The following is a 23,739-nucleotide window of genomic DNA, read 5'->3' as shown; positions in this document are numbered from 1 at the left end:
GAACCAGCTCAAAAATGGACAATGGTGATTTAGGTCCTTCATACATAATGTATAGAGAGATCATTGGATCCTTGCTATATCTCACTGCAAGTAGGTCTGACATTATTTTGTGTAAGAATGTGTATCAGATTTCAAGTATGCCTAAAGCAGTCCCATTTGAAAGTTCCAAAAAGAATTCTCAAGTATCTAAAAGAGATAGAGGACCTAGTCCAATACTATCCATCAGGTTGACTTGGTAGGATATGCTGATGTTGACTCTGTTGGATATTTGGTAGATAGAAAAAGCACTTCAAAAATGGCATATTTTCTTGGTTTATCCCTAATATCCTGGGGGTTTAAGAAGTAAAACTCAGTTGCTCTATCTACTGTAAAACTCAGTTGCTCTATCTACTGTTGAGGCTGAATAGGTTGTTGCTGCATCTTATTATGCATAACTATTATGGATCAAGCAGCAATTGAAAGATTTTGGCATTGTCTCAAACACTATTTCTCTAATGTGTGATAACATAACTGCTCTTTACATGGCCAATAATACAGTGTAGAACAAGAGGACTAATCACATTGATGTAAGGAATCACTTCCTAAGATATAATATTGAGAAAGGGGCAATCTACATGAAGTTATACAAGACTGAGGATCAGATAGCGGACATATTTACTAAAGCACTTCACATGAAATAATTTGTGAAGAAAGGGCTGAAGTTAGCCTGATAAAGATGACCTAACCTACTATGTGAATCAGTAGTTCTCCATCAAATTGGCTATGATCAGGAGACAGATATCCTGGGTAAAGTATGTATTTTTTAGTCTAACTCAAAATCATATCTTTGCAGATATGCACCATGGGAATTGGTTTGGAAGAAAACAGATAAAGTATGCAAAAATTTAAGAAATCACTCAAAGAAATAGAGGGGCTCGATCCCATCTCTTAGGTTAGTATCAGTAATGTGCATATTTTCCTTATTTTGTTAAGAAGAGGCCACATCTTCTCTCTCCATACTAGAAAACCTATCTTAAGCAAAATTGAAATCAAATTTATCTTTGGAGTAACACCATGGACCCTGCCTAACTCAACTATCTGAATTATCCAAAGAAAAATTCTTTTCTTCACTTACCCTTCTAATAAAGATTTATGTTTGAAAATACCTTATCCCTTTGATTTTGTGAAAGAAAGTTTTGATTGCCCATGAAACAAATGAAAAGCCTCTAATTGAATTTTGGAGATCCTATGAAAAGGCTCCAGGTTTTTAAGGGACCTAGTCCCAAGAAGAAAAAAATATTTGGATGAATCAAGTAGGACTTAAAAAGGGGAAAACATAAGAGAAATGCAAGAAAATGCAAAAATTGGGAGTAAGAAAATGATGAACTCAAGATGAAGGATACAATTCCAACCAATGAAGCTTCTGAGCTCGAATTGTTACACTGTCCTAAAATGACCATACTTCTTCAAAAATTCTCTCCAAATCATTCTATGGAACTTGAAATATAATTCTTGCACTGAAATAATACATAATCTATTGAACATGAATGAGATCTTGTTACTGTGCTCTTTATCTGTTTCTGCCTTAAAAATGTTCTTCATGGTAGTATTTCCCCAGTGGCCATGAGTTAACTAACTTATGCCTACTATTAATCTTGGTTTAATGTCAATATTTTTCCAATGATTCTAAAAGAGGGAATACTACTAATCTTATGTGTAGAAAGGGATCTCAAGGGTCTTAAAGGAGAAACTGGAATTGGAAAATATGTTACGAAGAAACTGTATGGTCATGTGTGTGGCATGGTGACAGGGAGAAACATGCAATTGCACTAAATGAAGGTGCATGATTACATGGGGAAGAAATAAAAGTTTTTTGCTGTAAATGACAATAAAGGACGAGGTCCCTGTGTTGCATGATGGAGGAAGCATGATGATAGGGGAACATTCATCTTCAGGTGGTAATCACACTGATTAAATGTGATGAATGTGCACTGATGCTAAAAAATTTATGGTTAGTTTGTCATTATCAAAAAGGGGAAAATTATTACATGTAGTTTTGATGATGAGCAGCTAACTGCAAGGGACCAGGTCCCTGGATATGCAAGATACAGCACAGCTAGCACACGTTGTCTGTACAGTTTTGTCCCCTTGTGTAACAAACTTGCAGGTTCTATTTTGTACTGAATAGGATAGCTTATCTAATGATCTTTCAGCCCTAATCATCACTCAGCTATAAAAAAAAAAGAGACGCCTCTTTATCAAATAGTTTTTGGCAATTACCAAGAGTGAAGAGATGCAGCAAAAACCTCATTTCAACACTGCTCAAGTTCTTAGCCATTTATGTGAGCTTAAATTGAAATTGATCTTGAGTGAGTACTGATTTATAGTCGAACTACTCATGTAATAAGAATAGTATTTTCTTTTGAGGTTCTTATTTAGAGTTACCTAAGTTTGTTGTTGATTAAAGCTAATCAGTATAGAGGGTCCTTGGCAGAGTTGCTACTATGAGCTTATAGTAGAGCTATTACAAAGGAAAGGAACCTAGAGTTAGGTTCATTGAAGGTTGTAATCAAGAGTTCGGTTATAGTGGAAGCTGAGGTGATTGTGAGGGAAAGCCATGGTTTTTACCTTCCTGGATTTTCACATAAAAATTGTGTGTTTTAACTTTCCTGCACTACCTTTGTTTTTCCGGCACCACATAATTTTTCTTACTATTTTATCACTTGTGATTGACTTTAAGGGACCTGGTCCCTCACTGTGTGGTACAACCCCCAAGGGTTCCAACATAAAGCTTTACTAAACTGTCCATAACATCATACTCCAATATCAAATGAAGGAAAAACTGGATGCGTTGACAAGGTAATTCAAATCTATTTCATTTGATGGGTCTTGAGCTCAAAATAACTTAGAATCTAGGAGTAATGAGCATTTGAAGTTGACTATATAAGGATTCTTCACAAGAAATCAACAGAGAAGGTATGTTTCCACTTGGCTATGAGCTAGGAGTCACTTATACCTAAACTTGTTAAGTAGGCCAGTCCGGATCAAACCGGCACCGGCCCATGAAATTTTACCGATTATGGGTTGGTTCTGGTACTGGGTCATTATAAATGGGCCGATCTGGGCCAAGCCCAAATAGTAAAATGTGCTCAAATGGACCAAAACCAGCCGACTTAGGAATTATTCAGTTTTGACCAGTCAAAATTAAAAAAAAAAACATATTCTCATATTTTTTCCAATGTAGACACACTTATCTACATTTTAAAAATGTTAAATAATATACATACAACATATATACACTAAGTATATACTACTTTAGAAAACATATACGTGTGTTACTTTAAATAGATACTAGTTTAGATTCTATAGGAAATATATGCACATATATACGTATAATACAATATATATATATACTATTCTACATAATAAACATACAACATATATACACTAAATATATACTACTTTAGAAAACATATATGCATGTATACTTTAAATAAACCCTAGTTTATATTCTATAGGAAATATATGCACATATATACGTACAATACAATTTATATATACTATTCTATATAATATACATACAACATAGATACAGTAAATATATACTACTTTAGAAAACATATACGTACAATGCAATAAATATACTATTCTACATAATATACAAACAACATATATTTACTAAATATATACTACGTTAGAAAATATATACGCGTGTATACTTTAAATAGATACTAGTTTAGATTCTATAGGAAATATATGCACATATATACGTACAATAAATAAATATATATATATATATATATATATACTATTCTACATGATATACATACAACATATATACACTAAATATATATTACTTTAGAAAACATAGAAAATATATACACATATAAGTAGAATATATACTACTTTAAATAGCACTCGAAAGTTGAAAGATATATACATTACATATTATAGTACTTTAGGAAACACATATACAAGATTACAATGCATGTTACTTAATATAATATAGTTGAAGTTTTGAACATATATTCATTATATGTTTTCATTGTATTTGAACTTAAAGGATATTTATTTTTTCATTATGTGTATATATGTTTGTTATGTTTATTACTTAGTGTAAAGTTTGATAGTAATATATTAAAAGTAACATATTATACATTACATATTATACTACTTTAGAAAATTATACACATTAAATATATATTATTTTAGTCTATTGAAAATATATAGACATATATGTAGAATATATACAACTTAAAATACCACTTGAAAAAATATACATACAACATATATACACTATATATATATATATACTACTACTACTACTTTAAATACCACTCGTGTGTATCTGTTTGTTATGTTTATTACTTAGTGTAAAGTTTGATAGTAACATATTAAAAGTATTTAATTCATACAAGAAATTCAATTTAAATGAAAAAAATATAAAGTAAGGAGTGAATGAATGTTGTATTTTATTGATTGAAAAATGATCCAAAATTAATAATTTACTTGAATGAAAAATCTACAAATTTTGCATCATTTTTTTCAACTCGTTCATGTTAATATTAACGAGAACTGCCATAAGATAGTCAAATCAATGGGGGCAAAACCATGCATTGGACTTGATTGTGCTGAGTTCTCCCTTGAAATCATAATTTCTTCCATATTTGTTCATCTTTCGGCTCCACCTCCATTCTTTGGTTTATTTGTTCCACTCTAATCCAATCTCTAAGGCAAACTAGAACATTCATAGCATTTCTTCCCAAAGAGTGTCGGTTGTCTCTAAGCTATTATCGTCCCTGACTAAAATCGCTCTCCGATGCAACGGTTGACATTGCAACATTCAATATATCTATAGCTAATCTTGAAAGCACGGGATATTGTCGTTAATTATTATTCCACCAATCTAATATATTGATCCTTTCTCTACGTTCCTCTATCAGTTGTCGACGATAATACCTAAGTGTTTTCCGATAATTTATTGTGTATGTTGTTGATGGAAAAACTCTGTCCCAAACATTTAAATCATTAAAATAATCAGGAAAACCACTATATGTCGGCCTTTTAGAAGATGATGGTTCCTCGAGAGCTTGGGGAGTGATAGTTGGAGTGATATTTGTCTGTACAGCTACATCAAATAAATTGATATAATGGCTATATAATGCTTCTATGTAAATGTTTGCCTCACTCATAGCCATAAACAAATCTAATTTTTCTTAAGGCTCTATCTCTAAGGAATTATAAATAACAGCACTAAAGTCACACATAGTATTATATTTCATGCATTGGTTTAGTATAGCACCAACTAAGTAAATTAGGGGAAGAGGGAAAAATACTTTTTAAATCAAGTAAATATAGCACCAACAGCTTCTTTGTAACCTTCTCTATCCTTATATTTTTAAGCAACCAATAAAAGTCGGCTAAATAAACTAAAATATTGAAAACAGTAGGATAATAAGCACCAAAAAATTCAACCGTAGATATATAAAATCTTTCCAAAAACTTAACAAGATCATCAATTGCAGTCCAATCAGAATCATATAGCATACACTCAGGAAAAGAACCACAAAATTGATTAAAAGTAATTGTAGTAGGAACTTTATAAGCAAGACAAGTTTTTAAATAAGTATAAGTAGCATTCCATCTAGTATCATATTCTTCAAGCATTAATATCGGTCTAAGTCCATTTTTTTCATATTTAACTTTAAATTATTTCACTCTACCTCTTCGATTATTTCCTTGAATAAAGCCAACAGCAAGCCAGAGTTTTTCAATATAAAGATCAAAAATTTCAAGACTATCTTTTACAATTAAATTATATATATGACAAGCACACTTAACATGAAAAATTTTAAGTAACGGCGGAGAAGTTCAGCTTTTAACTTGTCAATATCAACCTTGTTGTTAGATGCATATCAAAAGCAATACATAAATTTTTTATTTTAATACCATAATATTCTGCGATTTTAGTAATAGATTTCGAAATAAATTTTCCAGTATGTCTTTGATCTTCATCGTACAAAAAAGCTAAAATTCATTTTTGCATGACAAAATTACTATCTATCCAGTGACAAGTAATGGTTAAATAATTATTTTTATTAATAGCACGACCAAGATCAGAAGTTAGAGCAATTCTACATTGAATATTTTTTAATAATGTAGATAAATAATAAATATATTGTGCATGGAGTCTAAAATTATTGGCCTGACAAGTACTTCTAGGAATACCATTAAACATAGGATTATAAATTGCTTGAATATAATGAATAAAAGCATCAGAAGAAGCAAAAGTGAAAGGCAAACAACCCACAACTATCATTTTCGCTATTTCTTCTCGGTCCTTCATTTTATTATATTTTTTAGTTAATTGACCGGTTGTTGGTTTTAATCTAGTTTGTGTTGGCCCACCAAAAGCCTCACCACCTTGTGTAATAGGTAACTCTCTAGCATGATTATCTCTTAAATGTCTCATCATCGAACTCGTACCCTCTTGATTGCCTCTTCTTTTATGCTCGTATATCATTTCACAAATATTGCATTGCACCTTAGTTTGTCCTTCTATTTCCCAAAAAAAAAATCCATGTAATACTAGTTTTTCTACGACCTCTTGGGGCACGGGAAGGACGATTAACCAATTTAGATCTAGCATTAGCATATTCTACTCCAGGTGTATCACCACTATTTTCATCATCTTCATCTAAATTAACCGCATCTACTTCATTTTCTTCTTCTATACCATAATTTTTCTGAGCTTATTATAATCCATATCGTGAGCACCTACACCTATTTCTTTCTCAAAAGATTGACTAACTGTTACCGGAGGCACACAGATATATCTATTACTTGAACTACCTCTACCAGAACCTCCACCAATTCATTTTTTACTACCACTATCGCTTCCAGGATAAAAAAAATTGACACTTTTACCGAGGTTTCTTATTTTATCCATATTAAAAAATAAACTAAAAAATATTTCTAATATACATAAATAATAAAAATAAATATTCAAGAATTAGTACACTAATTAAAAATTAAAGGTAAGAGATGGAACGATAATATCAAATTTTGAAAGTATCCGAAAGTTGCGACTTTAGAAACTTTCCCTTGTATTTGTAATTGCAAAATTAAAACATAAAATTGAGCACTTTAGGAGATAAATTAGAAGATTTGAGAGAGATTAAGATTTGAGAGAATGAGATTTGTGTGAAAATGAATTTTGAATTGGGGGTATTTATAGAAAAAATTTTGAATTAAAAAAAATTAATATTAAAGGGTAACTAGCCAAATGAACGTTGGTAGGCCAACGGAATTATAGCCATTGGGCCTCCAATGGTCCATTTGGACTAAAAGCCTCAACGGTTTAATTTCAAAAAAAATTAATTCAAACCGGGCTGGGCCGGTTAATCGGTGGGCCTAGTTCGATTTTCTAACCGGGACGGTCCATCGGGTCAACCCACTTGGATAGCCCATACCCAGGACCGGTGGCCCTATAGCCCGTGGGCTGACTGGGCTGGTTCAACTAGGCCGAGCCCACCAATTGGGCTGAGCTAAATGGGCCAGAACGGGCCAACCTGGCCCATTTGATAGGTTTACTTAGAGCAATAACACATGTCTAGATCACTTTTTATACCACCCAAAACATGATTTTTTATGTTACATGTACTGGAAACATGAGTGTTATAGTTTCATAGGCTTGTAGTCACTCTCTGAAGAAATTTTTTGTCTTCAAGGCAAAAATTATTCAACTGGCTAATGAGAAGAAAATAGTGTTTGATGATGAGAATGCTAGTTGTCATATCACTTTTAACTTACTCGATTCAGTCCAAATGTGTAACTTTAAAGGGAATAATGAGGAGCCATTGGAGCATAATAAATCTTCAATTGATAAAGGTCAAATTTCGGTAACTAGGCAAAGATTCAACAAAACATGTCTCCAAAGGAGGCATCTAAGCATCCAACCAGAGGAAGAATGTTGAGGAAACCAGGAAAGCAAAAATTAGTTGAGCTTCCAAAAAAAGGGGAGGTTGTGGAGAATAACCATCAAAAACAATGATGTACTATGACCTTGGAAGAATTCTTACCAAGTTTTTTTCGTGCAAAGACTGCTCAAGTTAATAGTGAGGCTTTTGCTTCAACACTAGCAAAGAAGAAGCGAAGGATAAAAGATCACATAGAACCTCCTTCCTCTTTTGAAAAGCTCATTGAACATCTTCTTTAAGATGCACATGTATGTGATACAAAAATCATATTCACAAATGATGATCTCATATTCAGTGAAATGTTACACAGGCATCCCTTATATATGGTGGGCCATGTTATAGAGAAGAGTATAAATAGAATTCTGATAAATGAGAGGTCTAGAATCAACATCTTGCCTATTTTCATAATGAACTTGGCATCACAATATGTATCTAAGTGTTCAATCAAGGGGGCCAGAAAGACATAAGATCCATTAAGTAAGAGATCTAAATGGATGATTTATGATCAAATGCATTGATGCATGTAATCAATGCCATGACTTCATTAAACATATTGCTTAGTAGGCCTTTGATTCATAAGAATAAAATTGCCTCATCCTCCTACTACCAGTGGTTGAAGTATCTTGAAGATGGAGTAGAAATAAAGATAGTTGTTGCTGATAAGTCATTCGCTGAATTTGAATCACACGATGCAAATGCAAATTCAACTTGAAAAATTATGTTTTAAATGAGACAAATATTGATGACCTCACAACAATTAAATGTGATAATGTTGAATCTAAGAAAGTTAAGGTATCTGTCAAAAAGTTGTCATAATAAAGCCTCTCTCAACTTTGAATAAATGGAATATCGCTTCCTCAAAAAATAAGGCAACCCTTGTGCTCCGCTAGGTACTAAAGGTAAGGAAGGAGGAAGGTCAATCATCTAACGTACAAGATAATATACTAGGGAGGCTAACTCTTCCAATCAAGTGGATCGATGCAATAACTTTTCCTCAAAGCTACTTGAAGAATTTGTGGTTTAAAATCCATAGTGAGATATGATACTCCCTATGAAGCATAGGAAAAAAGGCCTTGATCAAAATTCTTACAAGTTATTTATAAAGTCTAGATACAATCCTAAAATATAATAAAAGTTGGGAGGAACCCGTTAGAAGCTACTACCATTCAAGAGCGTGAAGATCTAGGGTACATGTCACCACTACTAGTTCGCATCTCTATAAAAAAGGAAGTTAGTAACTACATCACTATAGAAGAGGAATCCACTGCTTTCAAAAAAAAGCCTTATATCTTTGATTTACTAGGAAAATATCCTTAAGAACTTCTATGTTTGAGAGGATGGGTCAGCTAAGAAAAAGAGCAACAAGATTGGGGAAGTTCTCAAGGCATGATAATACACTCTTTACCTAAAATCCAGAAGGATTTCCAAATTTGACTCCTTGTAGAATGAGGTGGACAACAAAACTTGTGTTTTCATATGAGGAGGTGCAAAAGAAAAGGACATTTATACCAAGGAAAGAAATAAAGATGAAGAAAGTATAGGCTATTTATATCATATAACAACCTAGAGTAAGAATTAAACCTCATCTAAAATAAAGGTTGACGAAGAGTTGGAAGATGTTTCCTAGTGTTACTATATATTTTTCAATGACAATGATCCTCGAGAGGAAGAAGATTTTGGAGATGCTCCACCAAAACTTGAAGGAGCAAAAACCCTGATAGATCTTTTAAAGAAAGCCAATCTTGGTACTAATAAAGGCTTAAGACCAACCTACCTGCGCGCGTTTATAGAAATGGACAAAGAAATTGCTTATTTGTACATACTTAAATAACATGGGGATGTCTTCACTTAGAGATATAAAGAGATGTCTAAATTAGATCCAAAAGTAGCAGCTCATCAGCTGGCAGTCAAGAATGGTGTTCTTTCTATTAAATAGGCCCAAAGGCACTTCAAACTAGACTTAGTCCCATTGATTGAAAATTAGGTTAGCAAACTGATTAAAGTCAGCTTTATTGGTAAAGTTAAGTACCCCCTCATAGATATCAAGCATTCTTCTTGTGCAAAAGAAGAATGATCAAATTCGAGTTTGTGTTGACTTTAGGGATCTCAATAATACATGTCCTAAGGATGAGTTTCTAATCCCCATCCAGAGTTGATGATTGATACTACAACTGGCTTTGTCTTTCATAGATGGATCATCTGGCTATAACCAAATTTGCATAGCACCCAAGGATGAAGAGCTCACTGTATTTTGTAGGGCTAGGCAAAACATCTTTGATGACATACTCCATAAAAATGTTGAATGTTATGTGGATGAACTAGTGGTGAATTCATAAAAGATGCACAAAAACTTAAAAGACTTGATAATGGTATTTGCGTTTCTCTGAAGACTTTAATCTAGGATGAATCCATAGAGATATGCCTTTGGAGTTACTTTTGGAAGTTTCTTTGTTTTATTGTATGACATCGAGAAATTGAAATCAATCATACCAAGGTTGATGCAATTTTGAAAATACTCGGGCCTTAGAAAACTCATGAGTTAAATGTCTTAAAGGAAATCTAGCATATTTAAGGAGGTTCATCTGAATCTAGCCAGAAAATGTCAACTATTTGTCTTCTCATGATTAAGTGATCCTCTTTCGAATATGACAAAGATTGCAATAAGTCCTTGGAAAGTATTAAATCATACTTGATAAAGCCCCCAGTTCTTGCAAGACCGTTACCTGAAAAACCATTGATACTCTATATTATGGCACAAGAAAGGTTTGTTGGAGCAGTACTGGCTCAAGAATATAGTGAAGGTAAATAAAATTATCTTTACTATTTGAGCAAGATGATGACACCAAATGACCTGACTTATTCTCCAATCAAAAAGTTGTGTTTGGAATTGGTCTTCTTCATCCAAAAGATGAAGTAGTTTTCCTTGTGTCTAAAGCAAATTCTATCAAGTTTGTATTTCAAAACTACTCCTCAGTCCGCAACTTTCACTCTGCTACCTTTAGTTTCAATAATTTGAGATTGTGGATATCCCTCAAAATGAAGCAAAGGGACAAGCATTAGCATACTTCCTAGTAGACCAACCAATACCCATGATTGAGAACTGGCCGATGAAGTTTTTGATAAAGATACAATGGATATTAAAGTTTGATCCCCATGAAAGATATTCTTTGATGGTGTCGCATATCGAGGTGAAGCTTGTATAGGAGTGGTGTTTGTCACTCCAAAAGTATGGGTTACCCATACTCTTTTACTTGACAAATCATTGCTCCAACAATGTTGTTGAATATTAAGTATTGATACTTGGACTTGAAATAGTCATTGACATAAAGCAACTACAATTGTAAGTCTTTGGTGACTACCTATCAAGCAGCTCTTGTGAGACTATAAATTCAAAAGATTGAGCTACGCCCATATCATAATTATGCTCAAAGGTTGAAAGAATGGCTTGGAGAAATGACCCTCTAACATGTGATGAGAAAAGAAAATAAGTAGGCAGATGTATTGGCTACTTTAGCTTCAACCCTAATTCTTCTAAAACAAACACGAGTAACTATCCTCCAAGAATGGGTAGTACCACCATTGGATGGGGATGAATATTATGTTAAGTTAGCTTAAGCACCTCATCATTGTTTATGAATCCATGAATGAAGATTGTCTACAATCAATTATTGACTAATTATGTTATGGGATACTTTCAGAGGATCCAAGGATAAGTACTAACATCCATCATCTTGATCCTCACTTCCTTTACTACAAGCACACACTATACAGAAGATTATTTGAGGGGGTACTCTTGCGATGCTTGGAGGAAAAAGAAGCAGTTCAAGCTTTGCAAGAAGCACACTTGGGAGTTTGTGCATCCCTTCAATCTGGACCCAAGTTAAATCTGGACCCAAGTTATACTTCACATAAAAATGATAGGGTATTATTAGCCAACTGGTGAAAGATTTCTTAGACTATGCTAGAAGATGCAAGGCCTTTCAATTTAATGCAACTTTCATACATCATCCCCCTAAAGTATTACACCCAACTATAGCTTCTTAGTTATTCGATGCTTAGGGATTGGATGTTGTTGGACTACTACCAAAATTTTCTGGTGGACACTTATACATCTTGGCTACAATAGATTACTTTTCAAAATGGGTTGAAGTTGTTTCTCTCAAGAAAGTAATTTAAATAAGGAAATGTTGCGACTTTATCTGAGTAAATATTATCTACCTCTTTAGAATTCCTTATTACAAAATAACCGACAATATCAATTCATTTGATAACACAGTGATGAACAAGATTTAAGATCTCTTTGGTTTCAAGAAGTGTAAAACTTCTATGTAACATGCTCCAGCCAATGGTTTAGATGAAGCATTCAATAAGACTTTGTGCAATATGTTGAAGAAAGTTGTCTCTAAGTAGGGAGTAGGGAGTGATGACTACTTATTAATTAAACATGGGTGTGGTTAAAGGTGATACGTGAGCTTACCCTAAAAAGTAGGAGAGGTAAGATCAGTTTACTATTATATCCTTACTTGGTTGGATGATGAAAGTTTAAATGCAACCTTCATTTGTTAATAGTAGAAATATAAATCAAAAGTGATTCAATGAAAAGCTGGAGAGAGGACCAAAAAGAAGGAAAAACAACACACATAATCCATGTAAGAATATGTCAAATTGGTGGTAGTTTCATAGGAAAATAAAATACATTTACTCAAGTCCATATAAGGAATATACCGAAGTGGTTGGCTTAAGGGAGAAACTTCTTTAATGCTCTGGGCTTTGTTTTTTTCTTCTTCTTGCTTCACTCCATGATATTCATAAAACTTTAGATCCTAATGAAAGCCTGACCCCGTACCATGACTGATCCATGTCCTCATTTTTTTTCAAAAAAAAGCTATTTTATAGTAGTATACCAGATGGGCGCGGCTCGCGCAAAACACGGGCCCAATATTTAATACTTAAAGTTGTTGTTGGTTCCACTTCTATGGCACAAGATTTGTTACTCTTCACTTTTTAAAGTCCCCTAAAAGCAAAATGAATCAGCATGTAGTAAGAAAAGAAAGTGAGACAGAACCATAGAATATATATGACTTCCATACAAATATATCCTTTAAGGTAGGTGTATCGCCTTTTTTGGAAGCAAACCAGTCTTGTCCTTGCTAAGGAAGTATGCACCCGCCAAACAAACAACACCAAAATTATTTGGTTCAAATTTGTTACCTTAACTATTTTCTCAAACTGGATAACCCATAATACTTTGTTTGTTTCAATTTGTTCAACAACCTTTCATTTTTTGTCCTTTCCAAAAATAGTCACTTTTTTTTATTTTGCGACTACTTAATCAATGGCACCATCCTATAACAAAGATGGTTCATTGGTGATCAAATTAACTTAAAACTAAGTTAAACAAAAAGTACAATATTATTAACAACTAAGAAACATTACAAGTAGAACACCAAATTAAACTACCTGGTAAAACACTACAAAATAGAGACCATAAGTTGATTTATTCATTCATTCATTCCTTGTACATACCAATGAGCCTCTTCTGAAGAAAAAACACTAAATAACGGATATTTCACTTTATCATAATATTTTTTGATTTCTTCGTTCATATATTTGTCATTCATGCTTATGATTACTCTTGTATTCTTACACAATCTTGTTCACATTAAGAAATTAATGGAACTAGAGTCCTTACCAGACTATCTTTCCTAATGGACCAGGCTCTAAGTAGCTCTTATTATTCACTTTGTCATGAGTTGATAAAAAACTGAAATAAAAATTAAAACAATCAATGGAATGTGCTTTTTTTCCAACTCATACCAACGTCTCTTCTTTTTCATTAGTTTTAATGTGCTTTTTGTTGAAACCTTACCAACTTTACTTCTTTTCCATTTTGTCTATAAAGATTCTAATGCTAAGTCAGTTTGTTCTAGAGTAAAAAGTAGGAGACCAGGTAAATAACTTATATCATCACTCTAGTTAAAGTTGTATGTGTAGATTCTTCTTTTGAGTATCCTTGGTGACTTTGGAACTAGTAGGGTCCTTCTTATCAACGTTCTTAACAACTCCAACAATAATATTTTGACACATCTCTCATAACAAAATATTTGAATGGTGGGTATTCAGTGAAAGTTTCAACCACCATAGGCTTGGTGGGAATATCTTAACCATGTCGTCATCAATATTCTTCAAGAATTTGGGATCCTTCTCAAGTACTTTACCAGAACGTCTGTCAATCTTGGTCATGATCTCAGCAAACTTGACAAAAATATAGGAGGTGTCGTAGTCGGGCACTGGAGCATATCTATTTCCAATCTGATCGGGATGGTTCATGATGATGACTTGGGCAGTGAAGCTGGCAGCGCCATTTACTGGGTCATCTTTGAAGTTGGAAGCAACATAACGTCTCTTAATATCTAGTGACAATGTTCTTGATGTTGAACCCAACATTATCACAAAGAACAGCCTCCTAAAGAGCCTTATAGTGAATCTCAATAGATTTAACTTTAGTAGTCAGACCAGAAGGACCAAAAATCACAGCCATACCAGGCTTAATGACACTATTTTAAACATAATCATTATCTCAGTTGAAGAATGTAGATGATTAGTTCCCAAATCCATCATATCAGATGGAGAATGCGTTTGGCAATACATTGAAAGGTTTGAAGCAGGTGAAGCAAGAAGCACTTATCACAGATGACTTTGACTTTGATTATCCAAAATTAGGTCAAGAGAAATACATTAATTTCTACTTGGATCACTCGGGTCTCCTGGATTTCTGAGTTTGACATGGTGGAGTTGTAGAAGCATTGAATGTGAACTGGATATAGTACTTCTAGGAATGTGATTTTTTTGTTTGGGTTTATTACATAATTTATGCAATTTCACAAAAGAAAAAAACATTAAGATTCAAAAATTCAAAATCCAGATTTGTCTTTAAAGTATAAATCTTTTAACACTGAATTTTATCAGATAAGTTATCTAAACCACAAACAGCAAAAAAAAACCCAATTCATAAAACTCATAAAACATGTGTATGAACCAAATAATCAGAATCTCACAACTAGTTGCAAAATCAGGAAACCTTTATTTCATAAAACTCAAAACACATGGATGAAAACAACATGTACATGAACTGCACTTTAGTATCATTATCCTAGCCTATTTAGCCTTGTTTCAAGGATAATTCATTTTATTTATGGGTTAAATAAGATATAAATAAGCATATAAGTGTTCAAGGATGAGGTTATAATGTTTAGAAGTGTTTTGAAACAAGTTTGTGCTTAATTGCGCCACTAAGAGTTCAAACGAGAAAACTAGTATTACTAGCTTGAGCTAGGTGTCGTTCTTGTTAGTCTCAGTTGATTATAGTGTGTTAAATGAGTTAATTATGGTGTGAATGTATAATTATATATGGAAAAACTATTTTAGAATATGAAACAGTCAATTAAAATGATCCAAGAGTCAACAATTTATTGAAGCGTAAAGTGGTCGAGACTAGTACTTAGATTGAGTTTCTAGTTCATTGTTGTTGAGGGTGTGTTGTGTTGAACACTAATGTGTGGTGTTTGATAATATAGGATGACTGATGAGTTGACGTGGATGATATTTTTATGATATACAAGCTGAAAACTAAGTCAAAACAACACCACAAGGCAAGAGGAAAAGTGGTGGAACACTTAGACAAATATTGGAGAAATTGGCCTATTCTAGTGATTAGAGGCGATATGCCCGCATCGCCCCAATCATTACAGTTCACTTGAGCCCGTGTATCCTTCCTTGGAGTGGTTCAGTGGAGTCCGCAATGCCTCCTATAGTCCTCTCTCAACAGCCCGCGATGCCCCCTCCAAATACTACACGGTTTAGGCTTTGCCCAACTATAAATACACCTCTTGTACACTTTGGTTATCATCTTTTGACGTGTTGGAACATTGTGAGGGGATGAAAAACACTTTATTTAGGGTTTTTATTTTTTAAATTTAGCTTTTTAATAGAGTTGATTATGTATTCAAAGATTTGGATCATGATTATGTCGATTAGTGGTTAAACGCTCCCTTATCGGGGTTAAAGCCAAGAACATGACTACTATCATTTTGAATTGAGTCCGTTGTTTGTTTATCATATTTGTTTGTTTGTTTATCCTTGTTTTAATTATTTTAAGTAGTATTTAACCTTAGAATACACATATTGTCAACCTTCTGATCTTGGGAGGGGAAATAGAATGATAGAACATGGGGATAAACAAAGTAAGGTTCTTATTCCTTTATGAAATAAGGAATTTGAATTAGCATTTAGAACAGGGATATACCTAGAAGCCTTGCTTAGTTCACATGTAGGATGATAGATTTAAGCAGTTAATGGGATTATTACATCCCCACTCAATGATGTAGTTGTAATATCCAAGTTAGGTAGACGATTATAAGTCGGGAGACTATTATCATGCGATAAACCCAATGAATCAACAACCGAGATAGAGATTTAGTGAATGAAGTTCAATATTGTAGTATGATTGTTCAAAGTGTTTTAACCTTAGGCTTTACTCTATTGATTGTCTCAAGTTTTTATTTTACGCATTGTTTACTTTACGTTTAGGTTTACGAATCTCCAAACTCTTTTTGGTTACTTTGCATTAAGTTAATCTTAATAAGAGAACTACAATTTGATAGTTATTGTAATAAGTCTTTTTGGAATTGATATTTGGATTTCTTGAAGGCCACTATATTACTTGGTAGACCACGTACACTTGCGCGTGCGCTTGGGCGCTGTCAAGTTTTTGGAGCCATTGTCGAGGACTTATAATTTGGAAACTGTTTTATTTCTAGTTTTTCTTTTTGCAATACTTTGGTGCTTTATGCTTGGTCTTGATTTTGTATTTGTAGGAAATAGGTTTTCAAAGTAGCAAGCTGGCAAGGGATCGGGAATTGGTTGAACCAAATCCCAAACCTGAGCAACGCTTCCATCAATGAAGGAGAGAAGCAATCCTTCTCCTTTGTATTTTTCAAATTGAAGAAGATCAAGATAATATTGCTATCATGGCTGAAGAACAACCAGCCCATAGGATAGTTAGAGAAGTGGCAATCCCACTTCTGATAAATTTGACCTCCCTTTTTCAGAAATCAACTGCTGGAGTAAATTTTGAGCTTAAACAGAACATTATGAAGCTTCTAATCAGCAGGGGAGAGCATGGGGTTTTCACATAAATATCCACAAGTCCACCTATGGAACTTTTTGGAGATCAGTGACACAATCATCCCTACGAGTGTGTCAACTGACTATGAGAGGCTAACACTATTTCCTTTCTCACTGTTGGGGGAAGAGATGAAGTAGTTGAATGCTGAGCCAGCAAATTCAATCATAACTTGGGATGACTTAGCCCAGAGATTCCTCATATGATTCTTTTCATCTAGAAAGACTGCGAGACTTTGCAATAAGATTATGTGCTTCAAACAGAAGCCAGATGATAATTTATATCATGCTTGGGAGAGGTTTAAAGCTCTTCTTCAGGACTATCCCCACCATCAACAATTCAATGAGGTATTAGCTCATACTTTTAATGAGGTATTTTATGATAACACAAAAATTTTGCTAGATTCAGCAGCAGGTAGTCAAGCTCTAAAGATAACGTATGATGAGCGATATATTTTATTGAACCAGATTACACAAGGAAATCCAGAGTGGTATTCAGACTCAAGGAGTGCTATTGAAAAGGTTTTAGGTGTTTTGGAGATAGATCAGTTACCGTAATATCTGCTCAAATTTTTGAATTACAAAATTAGTTGACTACGCAGCTCAGTAACATAAAATTAGGCGCTACACAGACTGTAGCCACAGTGAATACAATTCAGTAAATGAGCACTTGGTGTGTGGGGTGTGAAAATAGTGGTCATTCTGCAGATATGTGTGTTGCCAATCCTAAGTTTGTGATGTTTGAGGGCAATATTTAGAGGCCTAACTATGGGAATTCCTACAACATGAAGTGAAAGACTCAGCCACTAAATCAATAATGGAATGCCCAGCAGCAGCAATTTCAGAAACCATAATCTTAAGCAAATCAAGACACAACTCAGACTAGCAATGTGGAAGAGATATTGAAACAACTTATAGCCAGTCAAGCACAGTTGATAGAAAATATGAGAAGTTAACATGCAGAAATAAAAATCCAACAAGAGGCTACAAGGAGCTTGGAGTTGCAGATAGGTCAAATAGCAGCAGCATAGAATACTAGGCCTCAAGGCGGATTGCCAAGTGATATTGAAAATCTAAAATAAGTTATGGCAATCACTTTGAGGAGTGGTAAAGAGCTTCATGAATAACCTCTAAAGAAAACTAGGGAGACAAATGTTGATTTGAGTCCTAAATAGGTAAATGACAAAGTTGCTAAAAATTTGAGGAAGTATAGTACTCAAAAACAAAAGTTACTGAAGAGGTGAAGAAGATCCCACCCCTACCTTTCCTACAGAAGAATATAAAAGCAAAGGAGGATGTCTGCTTCAAAAATTTCTTTGACACATTCAGAGAGATTCACATTAATGTACCTTTTTTAGATATTTTGTAAGGAATGCCCAAGTATGCTAAGTACTTGATAGATATGGTCACTAATAAAATTAAGCTGCAGAATGCTGAGATAGTATCACTCACTGAGGAGTGTATCTCTGTGGTGACACAGAGGATGACCAAAAAGTTCAAGGACCTAGGGAAGTTCACACTCCCCATTCAAATTAAGAATAGCGAGGTGGTCCATACACTTAGTGATTTAGGGGTAAGCATTAAATTGATGCACCTTTGCTTATTCAATACTTTGGGATTGGGGAACCTATACCGAGCTCTGTGTTGTTGCAATTGGCAAACGAGATCATATCCTATCCTGAAGAAGTTATAGAGGATGTTCTCACAAAGGTTGGTAAGTTTATTATTCCTGCTGACTTTATTTTTTTAGATTTTCAGGCAAATGAACAGGTGCAGACCATCTTGGGACTTCCATTCTTGGCGATGGGAGAAGCTTTGATTGATGAAAAGGCAGTTTTTAAAGTGTACAAACCGCTTAACATACTATCTCATTACACAGACTTATGCGTGATTACTGTGATTGAAGGGGATAAGTGTGGGGTGGTGGAGATAGTTCCACAAAAAACCTCTTCAGACTTCCTCAATGAGCAACCTATGCCACAACCACCTAAGCCCGATATGATGTAGATTGATGAGCCTTAAAAGGCTATTGTTGAGAAAGTTATTGACCTTGAGAGTTCACACTCAAGAGGTTAGAAACAAATAAGAAATTGGCTCCCAAGTATGAGGAAAAGGATGAAGAAATTTGGATGAGTCGTAGTTGGGTCATGACGCGATACTAAATCAAGCACTACTTGGGAGACAACCCAAGTTAAGTAGGTATGTTTTATTTTTAGTTTTTTAGTTTTCTTACTTTACTAGTTTTGTTTTTGTTTAGTCACAGGTTGGTGGAAAGTCTGAGTACCGGATAACCTAAGCTAAGAAGCATGGTAAAGACTAAGTGTGGATTCCTCTGAATCCTCTTGATGTATAAAGATGCTACTGGCTAGTCCTAGAGGCCTCGGGGAGTATTTCTATCTCTACCTTTTAAAGTATACTTTGGAGACAAAGTAGATTTTTAAGGTTAGGGTGGGGAAATTCCCATTTTAGGGTAATCCTAAAACTTTTGTAGTAAGAATAAGTGGGATATTCTTGTTGGTGCTATATTTGATTGCATAGTGCAAGTGTTTTGTTTGTAAAAGTATGTTGATTGTGTGAATTACTACTTTTTAGACTCCTAGGCTCATGATTATGACTCTTGTACTTGATGGCTTAAAGTTGAATTCATGTGATTGTTTAGTTGAGAGTCTATTATGATCCTACTTGAATTTGAACATGTTCCATGTGTGATGTGAGGTACTTGTATATTTCTTGTTACATGTGATGTCTAGAACTATCCTGGTGTGTGTGAAAAGTGAAATAAAGAATGTGGGTTTAGGAGATGATATAGGCATTTCTTTGATAGCCTTGTTTTATACTGTCTTTTTGACCCAGCCTTGTGCATAATCCTAGTTAGCCCCATTGAGCCTTTAGATTTATCTTTGGCAGCCTCATGTATAGCTTAATCCCTCCTTTGATAGATCTTAATTTGATCCAAATCTCCTAAGCACTTTAGTGTAAAATTAGTAAATTAAGGAGTGTGAAATTAAAGAAGAAAAAGGTGAAATTGAAGCCCCAAAGTAGTAGTTATTGATGTATAAGAAGTAATATGTTTTATGGTGGGGTGTTGAGTAATGAAAATAATAAAAAATTATTCAAATTGAATAAGTTGTGCATAGAATACTCCCAACATAGTATACATAAATGAGCTTAATAAGATGGGGGGAAAACAAAAAGGAATAAGGTAAACAAAAGTGGTGTAATCTTGTTGTTAGAGTTGAATTGAGTATAAGAAGTGATGTATTAAAGCGCTTAGGGAAGATAGTCATTATTATTGTCCAAAATAGTTTCTACCCATCCCTTAGCCTACATTCAACCATGAAAGACCTATTTGATCCTAAGCTTCATCATTCTAATTTTAGTGTACTACACTAAGGGCAAGCTTACGGTTCATTTTGTGTAACTTGTGAATTCCTTGTGAGAGTGAGCGTAACTTAATTCTTGTACCCATTATGTTATAAATTGCATTTATATGAGTGATTATGGATAACTTTTTTGTTGTGAGGGCACATATTTGATGAATGTGGGTAATTTTTATGATGTATTTTATTGAGAAACACACATGATTTTGCAAACTAGGTGAGTCAATTCTTGAGGCTAGGATGTTTTGAAGTAGTGTTCTTGAACTCTAAATTGTGTACATAACATGCTTAGTGTAGTAACTTGCATTCTGTGTAGTCATTATAGTACTATCTTGATTGTCTTGCATGTAGTATAAGTTTAGAGACTCCTCAGCATATGATGCTTAGAGTAAAAAGTTATTCAAGGATGAACAAGGCTTTAAGTGTGGGGTGGTGATGTTGGATGTATTTATGCACTTTAGTATCGTTATCCTAGCCTATTTAGCCTTGTTTTGAGGATAATTCATGTTCTTTATGTGTTAATGAAGATATAAATAAGCATCGAAGTTTTCAAGGATGTGGTTATAATGTTTAGAAGTATTTTCAAAAAAGTTTATGCTTAACTGAGTCACTTGGAGTTCAAACAAGAAGACTAGTGTTACTATCTTGAGATAGGTGCGTTCTAGTTAGTCTTGGTGGATTATAGTGTGTTAAATTAGTTTCTTATGGTGTGAATGTGTAATTATATATGGAACAACTTTTTTAGAGTGTGCAACATTCAATTAAAATGATCCAAGAGTCAATAATTTATTAAAGTGTAAAGCGGTCGAGACTAGTGCTTAGATTGAGTTTCTAGTTTGCTATTGTTGAAGGTGTATTGTGTTTAACGCTAACGTGGGGTTTTTGATAATTTAGCATGCTTAATGAGTTTACGTGGTTAATATTTTGATGATATACAAGCTGAAAACAAAGGCAAAATAACACCATGATGCAAGAGGAGAAGCGGTGGAACACTTAGACAAATATTGGAGCAATTTGTCGATTCCAGTGAGTGGAGGCGATATGCCCGCGTCATCCCAAACATTGTAGTGCATTATATCCCATGCAGCATGATTTGGAGTGGTGCAATGAGCCCGTGACACCCCCTATAGTCCGGTGCTCAACAGCCCGCGATGCCCCCTCTAAATCCCACACGGTTTAGGCTTTGCCCAACTATAAATACACCTCTTGTACACTGTGTTTATCATATTGATATCTTGGAGCATTGTGAGGGCTGAAAAACACTTTTTTTAGGGTTTTTATTCTTTAACTTCAGCTTTTGATAGATTTGATTATGTATTCAAAGATTTGGATCATGATTATATTGATTAGTTACTAAACGCCCCCTTTCCGGGGTTAAAGCCAAGAATATGATTGTTATCATTTTGAATTGTGTTCGTTGATTTGCTTATCATATTTGGTTGCTTTTATCCTTGTTTTAATTATTTAAGGAGTATCTAACCTAAGAATATACATATTGTCGACCTTTTGATCTCGGAGGGGTAGGGAGATAGAACATGGGGATAAACAAAGTAAGGTTCTTATTCCTTTATGAAATAAGGAATTTGAATTAGTGTCTAGGATGATGAGTAGTGATTTTACCATTCATTCACACTCAACATTCATACACATTACCTTATTTTAGATGAATAAATGAGACATAATTGTGATTAAATACACTAATATCCACTCTTTGTAGGCATAGAGTTGAGTGGATAGAAAGATGTGGATTGGAGCTAAAAATGATCAAAAAGAGAGCATGAAAGTGCAGCTAAAGACTTAGATCGGAAGGGCCTCAGTTACCACAGTCACAGTCTGCTGACTGCAATCGTGATAGTCTAGTAGGGTCAATTAACCGCGATCGTGTAAGTCTATCGCGGTCATAGCCAAGCTGGTGCAATTGCGGCTTAGCGGAAGAGTTCAGCCCAAGGGCAAATCTAGAAATGCACGTGGTTGATCCCAATTTTGACAAAAAGACTCAAACCCTAGAATTATTTATCATATTCCATTTTTCTCAATTTTCTTAGGTTTAGTTCTAGAGTTCATAGCCTCCATACTTGGAGAAGAAAATATTGTATAAATTTTGGGTGAAGAATGCATTAGAGACCTTCTAAGAGGAGGAATATCTCACTTCCATTGTTAATTTGTGGGATTGCAAAGTTTGAACTAACATTCACTTAAGCTTCAATAAATCATTTCAATGGAGATTATGGGTATATCTTTAGTTACTCATCTTATGTGTATATAGATCTCCCTCTTGGGGTTATGTGTGAATAGTAGTTCAAGTGTGTGTGGTTTGTCATTTATATCCTCTATTTGGTAGTTCACACTTAGGGGTTTTATAATTGCTATGCTAACTTGGTTGGGATTTGTGTGTGAAAGCCCCATATACCCAAATGGGTTTGATGAGTGAAAGCTCCAAACTCTAGAAAGCTCAAGGCTATCTTCAAAAGAAGGGTTTTGGGTGAGCTTTAGGAATCCACATCATCCTTGAAAGAGGGATGTGAAGACCAAAGCAATGATAGGCAATTGTGTGTAGTTTGCAAAATTTTCACTATATTAGACATAAGAGTGATTGTGAAGTTAACTATACCGTGGGTATTATCCTAGAAATAGGGATGTCTAAATTGAGGTTTGGTTACCAAATGTTGAACACATCCGATAGGTATTCGAAAGAATCAATAGGTGAAAGTTTGGTTTTTTGTTGAAAGACTAGCATCAAAATCTATAACCGAACCTACCCATATTTGATTTACTAAATTGATGTTGATTACTAACACCCATATGTCATTCCCTTAGTAATGCATAATCCCAAGATTCATGCCTAATTGTTAAAACTTTAATTATTCATAGCCCCAAATTTATACTAGAAAAAACAAAAACAAAAAAACATTAGCGTTGATATTTGACTCCATTATTTTTATCTTTTTGTACTATTGGTTTGAATTTAACTTGTGTTTATTATTTTGAATCAACTTGATTGCTACTCACATTCTTCCTCGTGGATTTGACCCCAAATTCTAAGTTGGGTAAAAATATTGATGACGACCGCCTTGCACTTCAATTGATGTGTAAGTTGAGCATTATAAAAAAATCGTGTCATTGCTGGGGAACAATTTGGCGTATTAAATTAGTTTAGAATTTTAGCTTACTTGCTTGAATTCAAGCTTGTAACTATTTGTTTGTGATTTTATTTTGTA

General features: G+C 34.1%; 1 protein-coding gene and 1 pseudogene across 1 annotated transcript; one reads left to right on the top strand and one right to left on the bottom strand.

Moving 5' to 3' along the window:
• Positions 1-13,934: 13,934 nt before the first annotated feature.
• LOC107879077 lies at positions 13,935-17,011 on the bottom strand (annotated as a pseudogene).
• Positions 17,012-18,513: 1,502 nt separating this feature from the next.
• LOC124886605 lies at positions 18,514-19,148 on the top strand. Its single transcript, XM_047395449.1, has 2 exons — positions 18,514-18,714; positions 18,900-19,148. Exons 1-2 carry the CDS (start codon positions 18,514-18,516, stop codon positions 19,146-19,148), a joined length of 450 nt encoding a protein of 149 aa, XP_047251405.1.
• Positions 19,149-23,739: the final 4,591 nt, after the last annotated feature.

This window comes from Capsicum annuum, chromosome 8 (genome assembly GCF_002878395.1).
Source record: "Capsicum annuum cultivar UCD-10X-F1 chromosome 8, UCD10Xv1.1, whole genome shotgun sequence".
In the NCBI taxonomy this organism is placed as follows: domain Eukaryota; kingdom Viridiplantae; phylum Streptophyta; class Magnoliopsida; order Solanales; family Solanaceae; genus Capsicum; species Capsicum annuum.
This window is presented reverse-complemented; position numbering and strand designations above follow the sequence as displayed.